The sequence below is a fragment of the Pygocentrus nattereri genome, chromosome 4, assembly GCF_015220715.1.
Source record: "Pygocentrus nattereri isolate fPygNat1 chromosome 4, fPygNat1.pri, whole genome shotgun sequence".
NCBI lineage: Eukaryota > Metazoa > Chordata > Actinopteri > Characiformes > Serrasalmidae > Pygocentrus > Pygocentrus nattereri.
Genome location: NC_051214.1, coordinates 22,735,250 through 22,755,022, shown reverse-complemented (window position 1 = coordinate 22,755,022; position 19,773 = coordinate 22,735,250). Strand labels below are relative to the sequence as shown.

General features: G+C 37.5%; 1 protein-coding gene across 1 annotated transcript in view; it reads right to left on the bottom strand.

The window, feature by feature from the left end:
* LOC108440794 (adhesion G protein-coupled receptor F5-like) overlaps positions 1-19,773 on the bottom strand; it is a 37,988-nt gene extending 18,215 nt beyond the window's left edge. The window contains exons 1-9 of the mRNA XM_017719890.2: positions 19,743-19,773; positions 16,625-16,732; positions 13,504-13,607; positions 4,424-4,472; positions 3,874-4,026; positions 3,533-3,697; positions 3,310-3,447; positions 1,606-1,779; positions 1,205-1,222 (exon numbers count right to left, since the gene is read on the bottom strand). Coding sequence (XP_017575379.2) covers positions 1,205-1,222; positions 1,606-1,779; positions 3,310-3,447; positions 3,533-3,697; positions 3,874-4,026; positions 4,424-4,472; positions 13,504-13,607; positions 16,625-16,637 — 814 coding nt within the window. The 5' untranslated portion in view covers positions 16,638-16,732; positions 19,743-19,773. The remainder of the gene's footprint in view (positions 1-1,204; positions 1,223-1,605; positions 1,780-3,309; positions 3,448-3,532; positions 3,698-3,873; positions 4,027-4,423; positions 4,473-13,503; positions 13,608-16,624; positions 16,733-19,742) is intronic.

Below are 19,773 nucleotides of genomic sequence, written 5' to 3'. Positions count from 1 at the left end.
GGAAAGTCCATTTTTGTTTCCCTAACATTTACGGATACACTACACTTGAAAAATATGCTAGGGTTACAATTTATTTATATATAGAAATAAAACAATAAGTTATTTTAACAAATACATCTTGAGCTATCAATTCAGCAATATTTATATATTTTTAAATCAATCATATAGAATTTCAAGCACTACAGAAGTTGCTCGTCCTCAGTCATGTGCGAAGGGTGAGGCCATATATTTTGAGTTAAAAAACATCTTTCTGCCAATTTAACTATAATAATCTCTACATGACTATGAAATACGTGATATAAATAAAACAGAAAACAATACCAAATAAATATTATAAATTATATAATGACAGTTGTGTCACTGGTGTTACTGCATGACAAAAAGTCTCTTATTTTGAAATAAAAGTCACACTGATGACATCACTTGACTTCCTTTTACCTGTTTTCTGAGGATCTATGAAGAAAAGCACATGGTGAGTCCACTGTGTCTTTCAGTTCTCAGAGATTTTCTCATTCAGCTCATGATTTCATATGAAGCTTTTAGCTGAAGTCACCGGTGTGACCGACTTTATTCTGAGGTCATTGTGAAAACATTAGAATACAAATATATTAAATGACATATTTTTGTGGATATACCATGACTGACAACACGTGGTTTGATGCTCTGTAGCAGTAAAATGCATTTTTCCTGAGAAATGTCACTGGTGTTACCTTTATGTGTAACACCAGTGACGATCAGTAACACCAGTGACACCTATGGACAGACAGAAAAGTGGGCGTTTCTGTAGAACGTCCCAGTTACACTATATGATAACAGTCATTAACTACTGTATTTAACTGAATATGCATTATCCTGGCTGCTCTGCGGATGACTTGGCCTTAAACTTATGCTGGAAAATACAGCCTGACTCCAGCCTTTATTCATTGGAAAGACATTGGGGCACTATGGGAAATGTAGTGTTTGAGGTGAACGTGCTCAATCATAGTGCCTGTGTTGTGGAATTGATAATGGGCAGGATAAACAGAAAACTGTTTGGCTTATGGATTTTCATTATAGTGGAGCACAGCTACATTCTACAGGGTGTAGTGACGGCCCTGGATACCAGATTGTCTTCATGATTGTGGCCGAATGCAGTTTTGAAGTTGGAATACAACTCAAGTATTTAATCATATTTGAAAAGCAATATGTTCACATTTTCCATTACCTGCACATTGAGTAGAACCTGCAAGGCAAAAAGAACAGAATTAAACATCGTTTTCACTCAAACTGCTCTGGCCGAAAGTTCAGTTAGTTTATTGATACACTTTTTAATACAATACAAAGTTAGATAGGCATAACTCATTTTCCATTTTCCATGTTTTAATCACTGCTATGCTGTTTAAAACAGGCTCTTTGCTTATTTTTTTCACATTACCATAAATGATCCGCTATGGACAGTGAAACAAACCTGGCTACTTACTCATGTAAACACCCTTAGGTTGCTACCGGCATAAAAAAGCTGGTTTCCTGTTTCACCCAACTATCCCATTTACAGCCAATGTCAGCTACAAATGATGAAAAACTGACCTTAAACTAATGAACATCAATGTCAGAGTGTTTACATACTTGATATTTCTGTGATTGGTTGGCAGTAAGGTCCAGTCGATGGAAAACCACTGATGCATCCACATATGTTATTGCTGATGGTATCACAGGACCCGTAGCTCAAACACATGTCACATGGCCAGAAATACTGTTTTTCACACTGGCAATAGTATTTACCATTAATTACACCGCACACTGTGAAATAACAGAACGTCAGTAAACAAGTTAGTTTGGAACTGAGTTGATGAGCAACAGTTATCAAGCCTGCCCAATGCTGGCTGTTTAAGCTGTGACCCTTTAGAACCGTTTGAGAAGATGTCAACACACTTCACATTAAAGTAGCAGCAATTTTTCAACATAGTCTTTCTTTGTTGTTAAATGTGGCAAATTTCATTTTGGTTTTTCTATTGCTGTTGTTTATTATTTTGTATATAGTTTATATTGTCTATTAAATATTTGTGCTCAAAAGTAACTGAGAAGCTGAAACAGAACTCAGACCACTTATTGATATTTGGGCCCAATCCCATTTCACCCTTTGCCTCTAGCACTTAGCCCATAGCCCTCTGTTTTGTATGTTCATGTTTAGTGGTAGGACGTCCCAATTCTTGTTGAGATAGAGGGTTAGGGTGAAGTGTCAGGGCTACATGTCCCCTCAAACGGAGGTTTTTCAGAAACTCCAAACAGCTGGTGAATATCTGACTTCAGCTTCGTATCACCAAAGAATTAACAGTGGGTGATGATAAATAATTGCCCCACTCTTTGAAAACATATGATGCCCTAAATGTAACTAAAGCCCAGCAGTGAGGAGCTGAACTTTACCCTCATCTGCTGTCACTGCAGACGGGCCGGGTCGCCTACAGAGCAGAGCTGGTAGCTGTTAATGAGGGAATGTTTTGCTTTGTTTTTTTAGGTTTGTCCCATTTCACAGTGCAAGATTTCAACCGTTACCCCTTGTAACTCAGTACCAAGGGGTTAGGGTGACACTCGAAATCAAGGGGGGTAAAAAGAAGAAATGGGATTGGGCCTTAGAATACCAGCAGAACCGTTTAATATAGTACCAGTTTGAACATTTTAAAAGACAGAAAGGTTATGGCAAGTAAAATGATAAAAAATATTCACTATTTCTAGGCCACGCTTCAAATTTAATTCAAATTTCAAGGCCTTTGCACAAAATGGCACAAACTTGTAGATTCTTTGCCAGCTGAAGTTCATGTTGTCATTAAAGCATCATTGTGGCAACAATCAAACAGTGTAAGTCTGTCTTAAGAGAGAAACAGCTGCAACCAGTAGGGCTTGTAGAATTTAGGAACTACTGGCTTAAATGTGACTGTATACTATGAGAGGTTCTACTATAAGAGGATGAACAGCCAAATGTGATACCTACAACAATTTCCAAAAAAGTTGGACAGGGGCAGCTTACCACTGTGTTACAAGACCTTTCCTTTTAACAACACTTTATACTCATTTGATGACTGAAGACACCTATTAATCCAGATTTGAAAGGGCAATTTATTTCATTAACCATGGCAGGGGAAACAATTATCAACAACACTGTTGTCAAAATGTTCCACATATAATCAAAGTGTAAATTCTATTTCTTTGAAGCTGTCATACTCTATTACTTCTATTCTGAAAAAAGCAAACAATCGACTGGAAAATGCCAAAGAAGACAAGTAAGTGTTTTAAACAACACCAGATATGAGGAACGAGGCACTGACATCTTACCTGTAGTTAAGTCCATGTTTGTGATTTCCAGTACAGTACCAAAAAGAATTGGGAAACGTAAAGACTGTACAAAGGTCATCACAGTATTTACAGGTATATTTGTATTGATCTTAACTGTAAAGTCAAAGACTGGCAGTTCTGTGGAAAAAAAAGGCCATGTAAATACAAGAAACGGCGATTTAGGTACTTGTAACTAATTCTATAAAGCTGTAATTTCACTTACCACTTTTTGGAATGCACATCTGCCCACTACTTGGAGTGCCAAGGATACAATCACACGATCCACTAGATATTTTATCACATGAGTGATATATCAAACAGTTGTTGTATGCCCAAACATACGAATTCTCACATTGGCACCATGTTCCATCTCCAGACTGCTGGCACACTAATAGAGAGAGGCATATCTTTATGGAACTAAATAAGATTAAATATTACACTGTGATTTATGATTAAGCATAATAACCTTCACCATATACAACAAGTCTTTCCTGAAGTTCTAAAGGTCAAATATTCTAGAACCAGTACAAAAAATAGCTTAAATATAGGTGGAGTGAAGCTCACCTGTTGTAACATCCAGACCAACAATTCTAGTAGAGTTTTCTAGCAGAACTGGAAGACCCCATGACTCCATGAAAAATTTGATCATATCCACTGAAATCAGCTCTTGTGTTGTCAACTTTGCCACTACAACATACTCTACTGGATCTGCCTTGACTGGGAACAAAAACAGGACACTTTAAAACTGGGGGGCTCAATGCTGGTCCTGGAGATCTACCTGCAGAGTTTAGTTCTAACCCAAATCTAGCACACATTATCCAGGTAACAAAGGCCTTCGGGGGCATCTGAATATTAGCTAGGTGTGATGGATCTGAACTCTATAGGGTGGTAGATATATACACATGCACACACACACACACACACACACACACACAATATATATATATATACACATTTGCCTTACATTAAAGGTAAAGTATGTTTTTTCCTTCTCCTGTAAAGTTACCATTTTGGAGATATGAGGTTTTGTTCTGACAACAGCGATATATATGTGCACTACATATAAAATAGGATTTTTGTACTATAGTAATAGTAAATCATCAAGCTTACTCACCATCTCGTTTTTGTCGTAACTCATACAGATGTGCATCTGTGTAACTATACTGTAAATGAACAATGGAAATACATTGTATTATAATAAAGCACTACATATTTTGTATTTTCTGTCTGAATTTTCGTGTCCAGATCTTCAGTAAATTATTCAGTAACTGCATGAAAAGAATGTCGTGTTGGTGGTTTCTGTAAAGGCTCACATCATATGAAAGACATTGGCCCTTTTTGTGCTGTAGAAATGAATGCGGATTCGACTAATTGGCGTATGATTCAGGAAAATGGCGTACGATGACAAAGCATGCATTGATTTGGGATTTATGAATCAGCTTCAGTGCATGGAAACAAGCCTTGTGCACTAGTAACTTCTTTACATATCATTCCCAAAGGACATGCCCCAGTTTGTCCTCATATACACATAATTTACATAAATTGTACACAAGAGTGAGCCAGTAAAACAAATGTATTCAGTAGACCAGGCGTGTCAAACTGCAGACCTACTGGACCAAAGAGCTGCAGAGATTAGCATTTACCCTCATTCAATGCTCTGAATTTAGTTCATGAAGTCATTGCTAATTAGTTGATATGCTGAATCAGGGGTGCTTAATGAGGCAGTTTGCTGAAGTCTGCAGAGTTTTGACCCACAAGGACTGGATTCTGACACACGTCCAGTAGACTAATGAGCGTTCTTCTCATAGGGGTTTTGCGGCCTTTATATTGTTGAGATTTTAATACAGTGTTGCCTTACTTTCTGATGATTGTGGTGGCATGAATATTTGCATAAAACACTTTAGCAATAATATTCCAGTACATGAGCTTCTTCTCTACGAGGTACACCGATCAGACATAACATTATGACCACCTCTATGTTTCTACGCTCATTGTCCATTTTATCACTTACTATATAGGAGCGCTTTGTAGTTCTACAGTTACAGACTTTCTCTGATACTTTGTTACACTGTTTTTTAGTGGTCAGGACCCCCATGGACCCTCACAGAGCAGGTACTATTTGGGTGGTGGATCATTCTCAGCACTGCAGTAACACTGACATGGTGGTTGTGTGTTAGTATGTGTTGTGCTGGTCTGAGTGGATCAGACACAGCAGTGCTGCTGGAGTTTTTAAACACCTCAGTGTCCCTGCTGGACTGAAAATAGTCCACCAACCAAAAATATCCAGCCAACAGCGTCCTGTGACCACTGATGAAGGACTAGAGGATGACCAACACAAACACAAACAGCAGATGTGCTGTCGTCTCTGACTTTACATCCACAAGGTGGACTGACAAGGTAGGAGTGTCTAATAGAGTGGACAGTGAGTGGACACTGTGTTTTTTAAGGCATTAATTATTTACTGTATCAGTAGCATAAAGCAATTTTTTTTTCATTTAAATTTCTAGAAGGAGAATTTGTTTATATCAGTGTGCACAAAAAAATATCACACAAACGTTTGTGTGATATCACAAAAGGTTTGACTGTACACAACATTGGTGATGAATAAGGGACATTATAAATATAACAACACATCTGACAGTGAGTGATTGTCTGATGGGATCTTTTTTTCTTCATCACACTTCCTTCTTCCCAAACAGAGCTGTGGCCACGTCCAAAACAATTTCATCCTATTGGTGTTAAAATAACATGTTGTGTGTGGCTTCAGGAAATCAGGTTAGAGAATTTTGGGTTATCAGCTTAATAAATTTGTGATCAACATCTATCCTTGCACATCACAGTGGCACTTAAAATAAATATGAGTGATGTCAGGGAGGCTGAAACCTGCATCTCAGCCTACACAGGATGATGGGTGAGCTGTGACTGCTTTTACACACAGAGAGCATTTGCATCATGTGAAACCTGTATTATTGAAAACACACTCACTGTTAGATTGGTTACCTTAGAGGAGGTGTGTCTAAATTACAGTGGTGGATGAAGTACACAAATCATGTACTTGAGTTAAAGTAGAGACACCCAAGTTAAAATGTTACTCCAGTAAAAGCAGAAGCTCTTCCCTTTAGTTCAGGGAGAACCGAGTGGCTCTGAAATCACTTTTTACACACAAGCAAAGTTTCAGTTTCAGATTTATTTACAACTTAGTTCCAAGTTTAAGTTTAATAAAAACTGGCTTTAAACTCAGGATCACAAATGAGTTTCCTTTACTATGTTGATCTGTAGGTCTCTGTTCATAAACATAAACCAGCCCAAACTAATTTACTATAAAATGAAATGGTGTTTGTATAAATTCAGAAAAAAGCCGCGTCAGTCTCGACTGCATATGTGGACATATTTCTATATTGTGCTCTATTTACACAAAGTTAGGTTAGTTCATCATTTATGTTGAACAGACTCTCCCAAAATTTTACGCTGCTGCTCTGACGTTGAACCGTGTGCTGCACTGGGTCGGTATGACCAACAGGTCAAAACAAGCTCAGAACAAAGTGACCGCTGTGCCCTGATTGGTGTTCTTGCTTTGCGCTTCTTTTGTTTTGACATGTTACGTTTTTATACACACAGAAACCAAAAGGAACGACAGATTTCTCAAAATGTAGTGGAGGAAAAAGTCAGATATTAGACTTTGAAATGTAGTGGAGTGAAAGTAAAAAGCTGCCCAATATGGAAAAACGTCAGTACAGATACACAAAAAAAATTAAGTACAGTAACAATTACATTTACTTCATTACTGTCCTCCACTGCTAAATTAAAATAAACACAAAACAGCATTTTGTCCATTAGTTAAGTAGTCTTGCAAGGAGAGGCGTGATCTTCTAATGAGAATGTCCGGGAGCTACCATGAGAAATTTAAGCTACATGTCGATGGGCGTGTAGATTTGTTAGTGTGGGAATGAATAACAGAGTGAACCAATCCATGTTTTCTGAATGCAGAGCTTAAAGTAGCGGCCGTTGTGGCGCTCATCAACTTTATCCAAAAGGCAATGCACCTGCCGTTAGTCTGTAAATGTAATAAAAGTAAGCATGTCTGAAAAGTCAGTGAAAAACACTCCAAATAAAAGTGTTGCGTGAGCCGAGAACACATTACATGTTGTAAAAGGGAAAATAATTACATTAGATATCCATTAGCAATCTGCTAGCTAGCTTGTTTTGCTGGTGTTGATTGTACTCCAGATGCTTAAGAGTACAGACGGTAAGAATTGCACTTAATTTTCACCTATTTGTTAAAAGTATTAATACAATTTAGTATCACATGCTGTTTCTTTATGATGGCTTTTTAGGGCCACTGTTAATAAAAATAAAAATTGTTGACTTCAAGTATGAAGTCGTAATATTAAGAGAAAAAAGTGACAGAATTATAACACTAAAGTGGCATTAATACCAGGAAAGGTCGCAGTATTGTGGCCAAAGGCTTTGCAAAGGGAAGCAGCACCTCCTTGTGTTAAATGAGGGGCATTGAGTTGGTGGAGCTACACTTTCATATCGATTTCACCCATAAAGAAACATTCAGTCTCCCTGTCTCACCCTGCTCATCAGCACCAGCCTGGTATTAGTATAAGAAACGGCTGAGCAGGAAACTGTTTATTCAGAATAAAGACTCGGAGGAAACCGTCTGTCTGTGTTGTTGAAGGAGAATCGCAGGCAGGGTCTTCGACACGGCTATCAGGGGCTACATCTCCACACCATTCAAAGAGGGCATGAAGTTTCATAGACAGTGAGAATGAAGATCAAAATTATCCACAAAGAGAGACAGAAGTGAGTGAAACTCCAGGGCCAGTACAGCAACCAAGACCCCAACGTGTTATGGCAGCCCCCCTACAGTTAGCCCACTTTACCCTCCAAATATTACAACTTTATTCTCGAAATAGTACGACTTTTTTTCCTTGAAAAATTACTTTTTCTTGAAATATTACTTTTTTCTTCAACCGACTTTATTCTCGAAGTTTCTTACATTTATTCAAGATCAGTTTATTTGTTTAAGTCCTACAGATTCAAGAGTCATTTGCTCCAGCATTCTTAGCAGTTTTGTTGGTTTCTGTTAAGGAACTCCTATTTTGGTCATTTATAAATTTAATTCTCTTGACAAAATGTTATTTTTGCGTCACAGCCCACTCTCATTTAAATGTAATACTTGTATTCGTTTTACATAGTTTTATTCTTCTCACCATGATGGCATGAATGGCAAACATGCATTTAACTATTAGAGCCCTCAGAAAAGGGTGATTCTAATCATATATAAGACACATATTCCTTACTGGATAAGACAGCCCATTGAATATAATGGAGTTGTTTTAACTGATGTCAACATATTATTGGATTCAAGTTTAATCTAACAATTGCTAGAGCACAGCCAGCTCAATGGAAACCATTTGAAATGATTGGGCTGTTTGAGTTAACTTCACTTGCTGCAGAAGTATGGATTAGCAAGTAACTGTAACTCATACACAACGTTATTTGGATCTTGAACCTGTTGATTAATTTTATCCACCTTTTTCAAGGCAATATGTTTGCATGATTTTTTTTAACCCTTGTGTGATATTGGGTCTATGGAACCTGATTTCAATAAAAATTGAAAACAAATTGGTCTTTGCTCATTTTCTGCAAAGAACATCTAAAATAACCCATTTTCAGGGTCTTCACTCTGTTCATATGTGGTGTTGTGCTGAACCCACGGGGAGTAAAAGTGTGGAGGTGCTGCATCCTTCACTCTTTTCTCCACCTACATGACCTGCTGTTAGTGTGCATGTCTGTGTGTATGTGTTTGTATATATATATATATATATATATATATATATATATATATATATATATATATGTGTGTGTGTGTGTGTGTGTGTGTGTGTGTCTGTGTGTGTGAGGGTGTGTGAGGGTGGACAGCATGGATAGGCTGCTGACTGGCTACAGCTGCTAAAGGAGAACCCTACGCTGGACACTTGTGATGTTTTAAACATCTGGCGTTTTTATATAAAGTGTTACGACTGTATTGATTGAAAAAACAATAATGTGGTGGTTCCACCAGACCACTGAGTAACAACATCAACACCACACAAGGGCTAATTAAAGTCTAATTAATTTAAGTTTACAGTAATTTATGGTTTAGGGGGGTGTTTTAGAGGGGGCATATCCTGCAATGGATTTCGGTGCAGTCCAGCACCAAAGGTTTAACGAGTTGTCCTTACAAGGACAAGATCTTGTCGTTACAAGATAATGTCTGACCTTAAAATACCATCTGCAGAAAAGATAACCTGGCGTATTCAGTGAGAACGAACTCTAATGGAATGCATGCTTAACATTTTTGATAGGCCTGAGAAATAGCTTGTCACGGTCATTGTAAGACAAAGAGCTCTCTCAGACCAGAAAACCCAACATACAGGATTCCTTTTCATCTTGATCACCACAGAGTTAATGAGAAGGAGGTTGTGAGTGATTTCAGTGTGAATGCTGGCTGCTTACTGCAGACATACCAAGTCTCCCGGAAGTCGCGGGAGTCTCCCGCATATCAATAGTGTCTCCCTGATGCCCGGAAGTCAGATAAAATCTCCCGGAATCCAGAAGTAGTGGCCCAAGAGTGAACACAAACGCGCGCGCAGGCGACACAGACTTTTCCCCCAATCGCGTGTGGGAAAGAGGGGGCGGGGGAGAGAGCGGCGCTCCCCCCGTGTGCATATTCATGAAGCGCATGCAAAACAGAGGGTTCTGATTGGCCTGTTCTCTCCAAAGAGTCTGTGAGTCAGCCAATCAGTTTTTAGTGTGGCGGGCAGTGTTTTTCCCCTCCTGGACGGGATGCGTTCAGTGACAGAAGGAGCATCATGACGGAGGGAGGGAAAGGGGATGCAGGGCCTTCCAAAAAGAAGAAATATAAAACTCATTTTACCTCTGACTGCTCTAAAATATATCCATGTCTGGTCAAAGTAAAGAACAATGCCAGTCTTGCCCGCTGTACAGTTCGTAATACTGATTTCAGAATTGTGATGTAGAAAGTTGGGGGGGCCACTGTCGAAGCCTTTGCTGTAAAAAGAAGTTCTGTAAGTTTGTGGAGCTTAAAGTAAAGTTATGTTTGTTGCATAAGATGTAACAGAAGATGAGACAGAAGTGTCTCCCTAAAATTAATTTTTGCTAGTTGGGATGTCTGTTACTGTAAGAGCAGCTTATTGGTTTCCTTGTAGTATTTGAGCAGGTTTGTAGCTCTTCCATGAAACATTGTGTATGTGCATAGTTAGCACAACCCTATCCCACAGAGCTATTGTCGTATGCAAATGTTTTAGCGCCCCTGATGAAATGACATGTTTTGTTGATTTTGTGAGGTGACACTAAGATCCTATACTCTACACTTCTGCACAGTTTGTTTATTGTTTATTTAATATATTGTAATGTGGCCTGTGCAAAAGATGTGTATGCAAACTCAGCAAGAAAAGAAGAAATTGCAGGAAATTTCCTACATTTAGGAACGTTCTGTAGAGTAGGCCTGGACTGGCTGTCAAAAGAAATGGGAGACTTCCCGGTGACCTGGCCCGTCAGCTGGCCTGGACGGCCTAGCTAGACGATGTTACTGTGAGGGCAGGCTCCAGGGCTGCAGCGCTCCCAGCCACCAGAGGGAGACAACGCACACCTCCCAGGTCCAATAAAGTACAACATACCACAACTGGGCAGAGGGCTTCATAAGTGTAGAGAAGGAGGCACACCTCGCTGTGTCTTTGTCTCACCATGAGCCAACAGAAATGACCAGTAATTTTGATAAGAGGGCTGAGAATTTTGCACTCCCCCTAGCTTTCAAATTTCTCCAGCCTCCTCTTAAGGTTTCCTTCTCTGCTCTCTGAAAATAAAAAAAATCTTTCTGTTCTGTTTGGTTCTGTTTCTGTTGGGAAAGTCATTTGTCTACTCTAGTTACTAATTTCTCTCTCGATTTCTGAGAAAGCCAGACATCCCCTGTTGTCCTTTGATCTTTTTCCTGCCTGACAAAAATGGGTGGTGTAGCGGTAGAGCACATGCACAGCACCAATAGTGCCCAGCTACCTCAAACAGCTTATTAATTAACAAATATATATATATATATATATAAATGCACAGCATTGGTATTACTGGAACCGCCCTTTCCTGATTTTCCTCATATCTCAATGACAGATGCCAATATGTAGCTATTCAGAATAAGAAATCTTCTATGGTAGCTGGGTGACTAAGGGTGTTCCACAGGGCTCAGATTTAAGTCCATTGCTCTTCACTATTTACATGTTGCCACTTGGGCTAATAATGCGCCTTCATGGTTTAAGTTTTCATTGTTACGCTGACGACACTCAGATCTATCTTAGCATTAGCCCTGTTCAGACTACACCACCGCCTGCTCTATCTGACTGTATCCATGACATAAAGTCATGGATGAGTTTGAACTTTTAAAAACTGAATGCTAGCAAAACTGAGTTGCTTTTAATTGGCACAAAGTCATTGATATCCAGCTCATCTGTCCTTGGCATCAATGTCAGTGGGATTCTAGTAACACCTTCTCCTTACGTCTGCAACCTCAGAGTTAACTTTGACCCTACACTCTCTTTGGACATCTACATCAATTCCATTGTTAAGACAGTATTTTTCCATCTTCGCAATATTCCTCATCTCTGATAATTTCTCAGTCAAGCCGATGTAGAAACACTTGTGCATGCATTAGTGACATTATGACTGGACTACTGCAATGTTCTCTTTTCTCTCCTCCCTGTCAAAATGCTCACTAAGTTACAGTATGTTCAAAATGCTGCTGCTAGGATCATCACCTTTTCAAAAAAGAATGACCACATCACCCCTTTCCTTCAGTCTTCACTGGATGCCCATTACATTCTGTATTCAGTGCAAAGTTCTCCTTATAACATTATAAAGTTCTGCATAGTCTGGCTCCTTAGTACTTGACAGAGCTTCTTCATCTATATGTCCCATCCTGTACTTTGAGATTGCAAAATCTAGGCCTAGGCTTGTTCCTAGATTTAAATTGACTTCTATGGTTGGTCAATCATTTACTGTAGTATCTCCCAAGTCATGGAATACTCTCCCACAGTCTTGTTTATATAAATATTGTTTGCAAATTTAATGATGATTGGACCAACAAAAATGACCCAAAATTACTTGGAAAAATGTCTGGTTCCACTGACTTACATTAAAAGTAAAGTAGGTTTTTTCCTTCTACTGTAAAGTTACCATTTTGGAGATACAAGGTTTTCTGCTGACAACAGCTGTGTGCGTGTGTATATCGCTGACTGAGCTGGTAATTAAGGAGTGGGCAGTTATAGAGGGTACTTTGTATTAGCTTTAACATACATATTAAAACCCATACTAAACACCTGTGCATGCAGACACAGTAGTTGTGAGTATCTGTGCGGCCTGAGTCATGATATTATTCCTAGCCTGAGCATATTAATGTGTTAGGTTCAGGTGGAACATATCATTTGACCAGCGGGGTTAAAACATTTGCGTTTAACTGTACTAAACACTGAAATGTCACTACTTTGCTTTATCAATGTTTCTCACTGTACCAAAACAATGATCCTGTACAATAAACATTTGCAGAAGTTACTGCATATTTTGGGGAAATCTGGTAGTTTTGCTGAACCTGTTATGTCTCCCACTCTGGGGAGCCTCCACTGAGACTTGTCCTGCTTGGAATGGCTCGTTCCAGTTCTTGCTCCTCTCTGGATCCGCCCGTACTACATTACACACATCTACAGCTTCTTTATGGACATTTACTCTCCCATATATAAACCCCTTTGCTTAGCATGTTTGGTTGCAAAGTCTCTGTTTTTCCTTACTTTGTACTAAGCTTTGGGTCCTTTGTTTTGGTAGCTTTTTGTGTTTGGACTCCTGTCTTTCCTTCCAGGCAACCCACTCAAACCCAATGTTACAGAGCCCCAGCATTATCATGAGTAAGTCTGAGAGTTAAACAGTTTTACAGAGTCTAATAGGTTCAAAGAAGATGATGCATCCTGGCTACATCAACAAAAAAGCATCTCTATATAGCTAGGCTTTATAGTTAGACATTTCTAATACAATATGAAACTTGGAATATTACAGCTTTCTACATGTTTATTTTTGTACAAGATGTACATGCAGCTGAGTGTGCAGAAACTCAGTATGAAAGAATTCTTTAAACGTTTATTTTACCTCTTCATTGAAGTCTGAGTAATCATAAACTTCATACGTGTTCCCCAGAGGTATGCAAATGAGCAAGACAGCAACAAACATCACCAAACATGTTGATCCTGCTCCTGTAATTAGAAAAACAAAATACAAAAAAATGAATATATATATATATATAATTAATATATTTATATTCTTTATATATATATATATATATATATATATATATATATATATATATATTAAGAATATAAATATATTAATTATACTGAGCTGTATCAGTTTTGACAGCTTGCAAGCAAGACAGCTAATCTGTTAGCTAATCAGGTCACTTTAGGCTTGTATTTTAATTGATGCATTAAAGAAACTAAAAGATAATAAAATAGTTAATCACTCCTTTTTACATGCCAATTAATCCAGCTAAAACATTCTAATAGTGACTGACCTAGTTGTACTAAACTATATGGAGAGGTGGTGCTGCTGGGAGGTGACAGTGGGACATGTTTTTTTTTAAATTTGTATAAATAAATTGTTTACTTAAATGCCACCTAGCAACATTTTGTGCATCTAGTTGATGACTTTGACATTGTTCATTATGATGTACAGCATACTAATAAAGGTGGCTCTCTCAAAGATCACAGAAGTAACATTAAATTGCTCTCTCCATATTGGGCTATTAGAATATAGATGCAGTGCACAGTTCGGACATTGCAGCTGACATCAAATTGCCCTTTATTGCTAGATTATTAAACATTTTAAGAAAACGTCCTGAGAGTCCTGATTTAGTTTAAATCTTAACAGAAAATCTATTGGTTATTTATCAGAATTCAAGTTTTGCCTAAACCACACTGAGTTCATCATAGTTCCTAAATCTGAAGCACATCTAAAGGTAATCTGGTCAAATAATAACATTATAGAACAAAAATGATGACAGAGTTTTACATTTACAGTACTGTGTGAAAGTCTTAGGCACCCAAGACACATTTTAAAATCTTTTTTTTTTTTGTGTAGTTTTGTGTTTATTTGCTGAGAAATGTGTTAATATTTGAATAAACAAAATTTATGGAATATTAATTAATAATGAGATTTTCTGGATGTTAGTGTGTTTGTTTAGTGTTTGTTTAACCATTTTCAAACCTCTCCTCGAGGAAGCCCAGTATTATATGTAGTTAGTTAAGTCCAGTATTATATGTAGTTAGTTAAGTTCAGTATTATATGTAGTTAGTTAAGTTCAGTATTATATGTAGTTAGTTAAGTCCAGTATTATATGTAGTTAGTTAAGTTCAGTATTATGTGTAGTTAGTTAAGCCCAGTATTATATGTAGTTAGTTAAGTCCAGTATTATACGTAGTTAGTTAAGTCCAGTATTATACGTAGTTAGTTAAGTCCAGTATTATATGTAGTTAGTTAAGTTCAGTATTATATGTAGTTAGTTAAGTCCAGTATTATATGTAGTTAGTTAAGTTCAGTATTATATGTAGTTAGTTAAGTCCAGTATTATATGTAGTTAGTTAAGTTCAGTATTATGTGTAGTTAGTTAAGTTCAGTATTATATGTAGTTAGTTAAGTTCAGTATTATATGTAGTTAGTTAAGTTCAGTATTATGTGTAGTTAGTTAAGTTCAGTATTATATGTAGTTAGTTAAGTTCAGTATTATGTGTAGTAGGTTAAGTTCAGTATTATATGTAGTTAGTTAAGTTCAGTATTATGTGTAGTTAGTTAAGTTCAGTATTATATGTAGTTAGTTAAGTCCAGTATTATGTGTAGTTAGTTAAGCCCAGTATTATATGTAGTTAGTTAAGTCCAGTATTATACGTAGTTAGTTAAGTCCAGTATTATACGTAGTTAGTTAAGTCCAGTATTATATGTAGTTAGTTAAGTTCAGTATTATATGTAGTTAGTTAAGTCCAGTATTATATGTAGTTAGTTAAGTTCAGTATTATATGTAGTTAGTTAAGTTCAGTATTATATGTAGTTAGTTAAGCCCAGTATTATATGTAGTTAGTTAAGTCCAGTATTATATGTAGTTAGTTAAGCCCAGTATTATGTGTAGTTAGTTAAGTCCAGTATTATATGTAGTTAGTTAAGTCCAGTATTATATGTAGTTAGTTAAGTCCAGTATTATATGTAGTTAGTTAAGTTCAGTATTATATGTAGTTAGTTAAGTTCAGTATTATGTGTAGTTAGTTAAGTTCAGTATTATATGTAGTTAGTTAAGTCCAGTATTATATGTAGTTAGTTAAGTCCAGTATTATATGTAGTTAGTTAAGTTCAGTATTATGTGTAGTTAGTTAAGCCCAGTATTATATGTAGTTAGTTAAGTCCAGTATTATATGTAGTTAGTTAAGTCCAGTATTATATGTAGTTAGTTAAGTTCAGTATTATATGTAGTTAGTTAAGTCCAGTATTATATGTAGTTAGTTAAGTCCAGTATTATATGTAGTTAGTTAAGTTCAGTATTATGTGTAGTTAGTTAAGCCCAGTATTATATGTAGTTAGTTAAGTCCAGTATTATATGTAGTTAGTTAAGTCCAGTATTATATGTAGTTAGTTAAGTTCAGTATTATGTGTAGTTAGTTAAGTTCAGTATTATATGTAGTTACTTAAGTCAAGTATTATATGTAGTTAGTTAAGTCCAGTATTATATGTAGTTAGTTAAGTCCAGTATTATATGTAGTTAGTTAAGCCCAGTATTATATGTAGTTAGTTAAGTTCAGTATTATATGTAGTTAGTTAAGTCCAGTATTATATGTAGTTAGTTAAGTCCAGTATTATATGTAGTTAGTTAAGCCCAGTATTATATGTAGTTAGTTAAGTTCAGTATTATATGTAGTTAAAAAGCAGGTCCTGGTTTGACCAATCAGCGCATCAGTAATTTGTGCTCGTGATGTAACTGATGATATTAACAAGTCTCTGTGGCGGCTGTGAAGGTGTCAAGGAAAAATATGAAATGAACAAGAAATTCTTGTTACTTTTTATCGTTTTTATGTTTATTTGAATTATGAATATGACTTTATTCTAATGTATATTGTGATAAACTCACTGCTGAGGTCAATTGGTAAAAAATTTTCTTAGATGCCTAAAACTTTCGCACAGTAGTGTATATCTTTGCTTCTGCTACATAAGTAATTTAGTAAGAACTTACCTACAGTGGCCATGCTGCTCTTTAGGTTTCAGAATTTAACTGTCACTGTTTTTGGATTTTCAGAAGTACATAAGAGTTGTTTTGCATGTTCAGATCCTCTGGGTGTGTCTGTAAAACAGCAGCAGAGTGATCCATTTTTAAAACCAGCTTTCATTGTGAACAACACACTATACCAGTAGGGTTGCGTGATATGACAGTAATACAGTACAGCACATATTCCATACAACCCCAATTCCAGTGAAGTTGGGACGTTGTGTAAAACATAAATAAAAACAGAATACAATGATTTCCAAATCCTTTTCAACCTATATTCAATTGAATACACTACAAAGACAAGATGTTTAATGTTCAAACGGATAAACTTTATTGTTTTTTGCAAATATTCACTCATTTTGAATTTGATGCCTGCAACATGTTCCAAAGAAGTTGGGACAGGGGCATGTTTACCACTGTGTTACATCACCTTTCCTTTTAACAACACTCCATAAGCGTTTGTGAACTGAGGACACTAATTGTTGAAGCTTTGTAGGTGGAATTCTTTCACATTCTTGCTTGATGTACAAGTTCAGTTGCTCAACAGTCCGGGGTCTCCGTTGTCGTATTTTGCACTTCATAATGCGCCACACATTTTCAAGGGGAGACAGGTCTGGACTGCAGGCAGGCCAGTCTAGTACCAGTCTAGTAGTCTTTTACTATGAAGCCACGCTGTGGTAACACGTGCAGAATGTGGCTTGGCATTGTCGGTGTTGTTGATATATGGCTTCTGCTTTGCATGGCAGAGTTTTAACTTGCACTTGTAGATGGAGCGACGAACTGTGTTCACTGACAGTGGTTTTCTGAAGTGTTCCTGAGCCCATATGTTAATATCCATTACAGAATGTCGGTTTTTAATGTAGCGCCGCCTGAGGGATCGAAGGTCACGGGCATTCAATGTTGGTTTTCTGCGTTGCTGTTTACTTGCAGAGATTTCTCCAGATTCTCTGAATCTTTTGATGATATTATGGACTGTAGATGATGAAATCCCTAAATTCCTTGCAACTGCACATTGAGAAACGTTGTTCTTAATGATGTTGTACACAAAGTGGTGAACGTTGCCCCATCCTTACTTGTGAATGACTGAGTCTTTCAGGGATGCTCCCTTTATACCCAATCATGACACTCACCTGTTTCCAGTTAACCTGCTCACCTGTGGAATGTTCCAAACAGGTGTTTTTTGAGCATTCCTCAACTTTCCCAGTCTTTTGTTGCCCCTGTCCCAACTTCTTTGGAACGTGTTGCAGGCATAAAATTCAAAATGAGTGAATATTTGCAAAAAACAATAAAGTTTATCCATTTGAACATTAAATATCTTGTCTTTGTAGTGTATTCAATTGAATTTGCAAATCATCGTATTCTGTTTTTATTTATGTTTTACACAACGTCCCAACTTCATTGGAATTGGGCTTGTATTTAAAAATTCTGACGTGTCAAATTTCCAGTCTACATCTGAATGGATAAACAAACACAGACCACTGTAGTCATGTGTCATTCTGTAGCCCTCATTATGCCCATATTGCAGTGAAATATCCACATACATACTAGCGAACACACACACTAGGGGGCAGTGAGCACACTTGCCCAAAGCAGTGGATAGCCCTATCTACAGTGTTGGATAGGATTGGGGGTTAGGTGACTTCAGTCATGGACTGTCAGCTGAGGTGATTGAACCGGAAACCTTCTGGTCACAGGGCTGGTTCCCTAACCTCCAGCCCATGACTGCCCAAAATGTTCTACCATAGCGCACAATTACAGGTATACCCATTAAAAAACCCTCTGGGTGGGATATTTTGATAGGCTAAAACTGATTATCAAAAGTACTCCCTGTGTTAAAACTACGAGGCTGAATGTAGCTTCTTTTTTCGCAGCTTCTTGTTTGAATGTTCCCGTTCCACCTTAAATGGTGCAGCAGCTGTGACTAGCCATCACAAACAAGACAAAACACTGGCCTGTCGGTTCCGTGAAACAGCGAAATAAGTTAATGTTACTCAGCTGTTAAGCGGAAATAGTGAAACCTTCTCATATCATGCCTTTCAACCCTCCATGAAGCTGAACTGAGCTTCTTTTCCATCAGCTGTTTGTTAGAATTTTCCTGCTCCACCTTAAATGACACAGCAGTTCAGAATGTAGCTGTACCATTTAAGGTGGAACGGGAAAAATAGAACCCAGAGTTCCTAATATGGGAAAATAAGAGCATGGCGCTGACGACAAAATGACATGACTACAGTCGTCTATTCCTCCCATCTATATTTTAGAGGGCTCACTGAGTGATGGTGTGTGAGCTCACTAATAGGTGGTACTAACAAATAAGTGGACAGGGGAGGAAAACCCTCAGAAAACACACACAAAAAGAAAGGGAACCTAAGACTAAGCAGTAAAGGAGGAAGAGAAATGTTCATGGGAAAGTCTTTAAGTCAGATTTGAAAGCAGAAAAAGAAGAGCAGTCATGGAGAGATGGAGAAAGAGTGGTTCTGTGTGGTTCTGATGTGTAGCTTTGTGCCCATTTCTGAACTGTTATCATGCTTGTTTTTTCTCCATGATAACAGTTCAGAAACTTTCTATATCTCTCCATGACTGCTCTTCTTTTTTTCAAAGAAGACTTCAGACGCTGGGTTCAGTCGGAGAAAAAAGGCTTTTGTTTTTAAGTGCATTCAGGCTGGGCATCAGGCTCTGGACCGAAATGTGAATACAAGGTACAGTTCCGTGTTTTTATACACTTTTCAGAGATGAGAGAATCCCCTACTACAGACCACACAGCTTCACCATCGCACAACTCCACATTCAAGCCAGTTAAGCCAAGTAGTAGTAAATCCTCCTTTCTTTGATTCAATTGACTAGAACATCCTAAAATGTTCAAATACTACAGCCTGAGAAATTACACTTATAAAACCACAAAGCCATTGTCGCTCAGATATCATGTTTTCTATTTGCAGCGAGTAAAATCAGCACATTTAGAGCAGGAATAAATAAAATATAAAGCAAGTCTATAAAGCATGTTCTCCATGGTAGAGAAACCTCAGAATCAAAAGATACAGCACTATAACATTTACACAGTTAACATATGTGTGCTCAACAGTCTCACCTTGATTTGGATTAAGGATGTGAAGTTGGCG